Source organism: Trachymyrmex cornetzi, unplaced genomic scaffold (genome assembly GCF_001594075.2).
Source record: "Trachymyrmex cornetzi isolate Tcor2-1 unplaced genomic scaffold, Tcor1.1 scaffold731, whole genome shotgun sequence".
Classification (NCBI taxonomy): Eukaryota; Metazoa; Arthropoda; class Insecta; order Hymenoptera; family Formicidae; genus Trachymyrmex; species Trachymyrmex cornetzi.
The window spans coordinates 1-3,815 of NW_017300061.1; the positions used below are offsets into that span (position 1 = coordinate 1).

The window sequence follows — 3,815 nt, forward strand, 5'->3', positions numbered from 1 at the left end:
AACTCTTCGATGCAAATTTAATAGTGAAAACCATTATTTGCGATCAGGGGCCACGAAATCAAGGATTGATTAAGAAATTTGATATTTCCGAAAATAAAACAAATTTTGAAAGATTCGAGCATAAAATCTTTCTGATCTTTGATCCACCACACTTGATTAAATCGCTTCGAAATAATATAATGACTAAAACCTTTAAGTATCTAGACAGTTATGTGCGTTGGACAACAATTCAAAAAATTTTCGACTTATCAAAACAGTATCCGCTCAATTTGATTCCGAGAATAACAGAAAACCACATAAAATTAACGCATTTTTCAAAAATGAATGTTCGATTAGCTGCACAAATCTTTTCACAATCTATGCATACAGCCATGCTCGTATACATGACAATGTACCCCGAAAAGTTTCCTGAAGATGATCGATCGTCGCAATTTATTTTAGACATAGATATGTTATTTGATACGTTGAATTCTTCGCTTAAAAAGGAAACTTTCCCTAATAAATTAAATTACGCGATTTCGCAAACTTCTCCACACAAAGAGTTTATTTTAAAAACTTTACAAAATTTAGAGAAAGCGTCATTTCAATCAAAAAAGCAACCACCATGTTTAAAAGGACTTCGCATGACAGCGCGAGTAATATTGGAATTGTTTGAGGATTTAGATCAAAATTACGGCATTCATGAATTGTGTACTCGAAGATTGAATCAAGATCCGTTAGAAAATTTATTTGCGGTCATCAGGCAACAACATGGTTGCAATGTGAATCCGTCTACGCATCAATTCGAACATGGCATGCGACATTTATTAATAACACAACTATCAAAAATTTCGAAATTCACGAACTGCGAGATTGATAAAAATCATATTTTTCTGAAACTTTCATCGTTACAAAATATCGTTAGTAAAGAGAGTAATTTCAAAATAAATACAGAAACAGATTTGATGTCGTCAACTACAAATTTTCAAGTTGATTACGTTGAGAATGAATGCGAAGAATTCAACCGATCAAATTCCGTTTATTACATATCGGGGTATTTATGTAAAAAATTTTTTTCTAAACACAATTGTACACTATGTAAAAGCATATTGCAAATCGACAAAGATACTGATTTTCAGGAGTATAAGACATTCACCATTTATAAACAATACGAAAATTCCGAAGGACTAATTCATGTTAAACACGAAATTTTTGAAAAGATACAAACGTGGGAACAACATTTCACTTCGATCATTCGCAATATGCTTCACTATAAGAACATTTGTAAGAATCTTATGGAGTTCAATTAAAACTGTTGTCCGCAAATTACATTATGTAGCGATGAAGCAACCTAACCGCATTTAAAAAAAATTTTATGACAATTCGCTGTCATTGGGAAGCGAGGTTCATTCGACGAGAATTGAAACGTTTCGAAAAAAGACCTAACAAAGCAATAGAAACCAAAAAAGAAAGAATTATGCAAGAATGAGTGCGTGTGTGCGTGCGTGCGTGTGTGCGTGTGTGTGTGCGTGCGTGCGTGAGCGCGCATGTGCGTGTGCGTAATATGTATTAATTTATTATTTTTTATATATTTACTTAAAGTTATCTGAGAGATATTAATGTTAAAAGTTCTAGTTGATCGCAATAGGAAATGATATTTGAATATTTTTAAGATAATCTGTCTATGCACAGAAGTTTTCTGAAAGTACGTGCGTGCGTGTGTGTGTGTGTGTGTGTGTGTGTGTGTGAGCGCGCATGTGCGTGTGCGTAATATGTATTAATTTATTATTTTTTATATATTTACTTAAAGTTATCTGAGAGATATTAATGTTAAAAGTTCTAGTTGATCGCAATAGGAAATGATATTTGAATATTTTTAAGATAATCTGTCTATGCACAGAAGTTTTCTGAAAGTAGTTATAGTTATTCCTGTTGTAAAATGTTGAATATTAAGATAAAGATACTTTTTTCATAATTATGATATATACATACATAATTGGAGATATTATATTATTTTATTGTATTGTAGTTCGAAAAAACAAATTTACTATGTATATTGTTTCATATATTTATAATAAATAATCAATAATCAATTTTTATAGGAAGTTTAATAATGTGTTTGACCAGTTACATAATCTAGTAATAAGTATTTTCGTTTGAGTTTAATGCATTTAATCATTCAAATATAGCGCGATCTCTGAGGTTAGTTCCGTACTGAACCACCGGGAGCGCTGAAACTCGATACGAAATTTACTATTGGGTTCTTATGGGCGCTTCCACTCTATCTTATCCTCTTTGGTATTAACGTGTTAAGCAGATAGTCCTTGTTACTACTAGCAGATTTGTCAGTTAGATATATATGCCACGGTTCTGTACTATCTATGTGTATTTCACTGCTGTAATTGTTAACGGTAGGAGGATAGAACGCGTGAGTGAGTACTCCACCAGGTCCATCTAACGAAGAGGTGCAAATTTCTTCGTTGCGTCTACGATCAGCGTACGTGTGTGTCCCACTACGATAAAATATCAAGATATCGGGATTTACCGTTTTATGTTCGAACGATAAAGATGAATTAGCTGCCCATAGCGAGAACGCGAATTCGGTAGTTTGCAAGGTTTGTGGATCCGCTAGCTGGAAATTCCACGTGAGATGTGTTTTCGCCCATTTACGTCTACCTATATTATACTCGTAGATGTCAGGGCGACCACATCGTGGTTTACGCATCTGATACAACGTATAGTTATTCATACCATCGCCCTGTATTTGATAATATTCTTGAAACAACGAAATAACCTGTTTAAGTTCTCCCTCTTCGAATGATAATTGCGTATTGTTGTCAGCTTTACTTAAGTAGCCGTACTTTTGTAGATACAGAATTACTTCGGTATCTATGCTTTCACGATTCGTCGCTGCCGTTCTTATTGTCGTCGTCGTAGTAAAAGTAATCGCAACGAAAACGATGATGATGATGATAAACGTGAGAGACATCGCGATGTAACACAAGTATACGATACGTGGTAAAAAACGATGCGTACCCTAACGCTCTATTAAGAGTAATGAATCACTTTTCGTGATTTTTCTATATATATGACATGAATCATGTTTCATACCTTAATATTTTGCAGACGAGACTCTTATCTATCTAAGAGGAAAGGGATATGACATCATTACTTTTTTGTAAGATATAATATATAATATATTTAAGGTAATATGTGTTTTACAATACAATATGATAGTGTATGAAACTCGATAAAGAGTTTAAAAATATTATACAATTTTGTGAATAACATTAGTCAATGGATTATACTCTATCACCCTGTCGTGAATAATAAGACAATAAGCTGTGGTGTTCAGTGGAATATTTTCCATACATTCGAATTCTATACAAATATCTACAGTGGCGCTCTTTATCAATTCGTTTTGGCGAGAACAATCGATCAATACGCGCGAATGGACCGTGTACAAGAAATTCTCCGATAGATAACATAGGATCGCGATTGTTGTAACCGTAGTACGTCTTTTGAAATTTTACGAGCGATTTTGAATAACCCAATAGCGAACCGATGTTATTCGGTGTTGTAAAATTTATTCGATACGCACATTTAATCTCGCTTCTCATAGTGTTCTCATTGGCTCGAAGAATCAGTATCTCTTCTTTATGAGCATTATCGTTGTTGTCGTCGTCGAATATGTAATCATCGTCACTATTACCTTTATCGTTAAGCATTTGTCGTCGTACGTGACGAAGCAGCTCTCAGATACCTGTTTATAGCACTCAATTCGTACGATCCTTCGGGAATCGTGATTATTTTATCGTCGGTATCGAAGTAGAATT

The 3,815-nt window shown here is 33.9% G+C and overlaps 1 protein-coding gene across 1 annotated transcript; it reads right to left on the bottom strand.

Moving 5' to 3' along the window:
* Positions 1–2,260: 2,260 nt before the first annotated feature.
* Positions 2,261–2,968, bottom strand: LOC108767918 (matrix metalloproteinase-16). Its single transcript, XM_018518055.1, has one exon. It carries the CDS (start codon positions 2,966–2,968, stop codon positions 2,261–2,263), a length of 708 nt encoding a protein of 235 aa, XP_018373557.1.
* Positions 2,969–3,815: the final 847 nt, after the last annotated feature.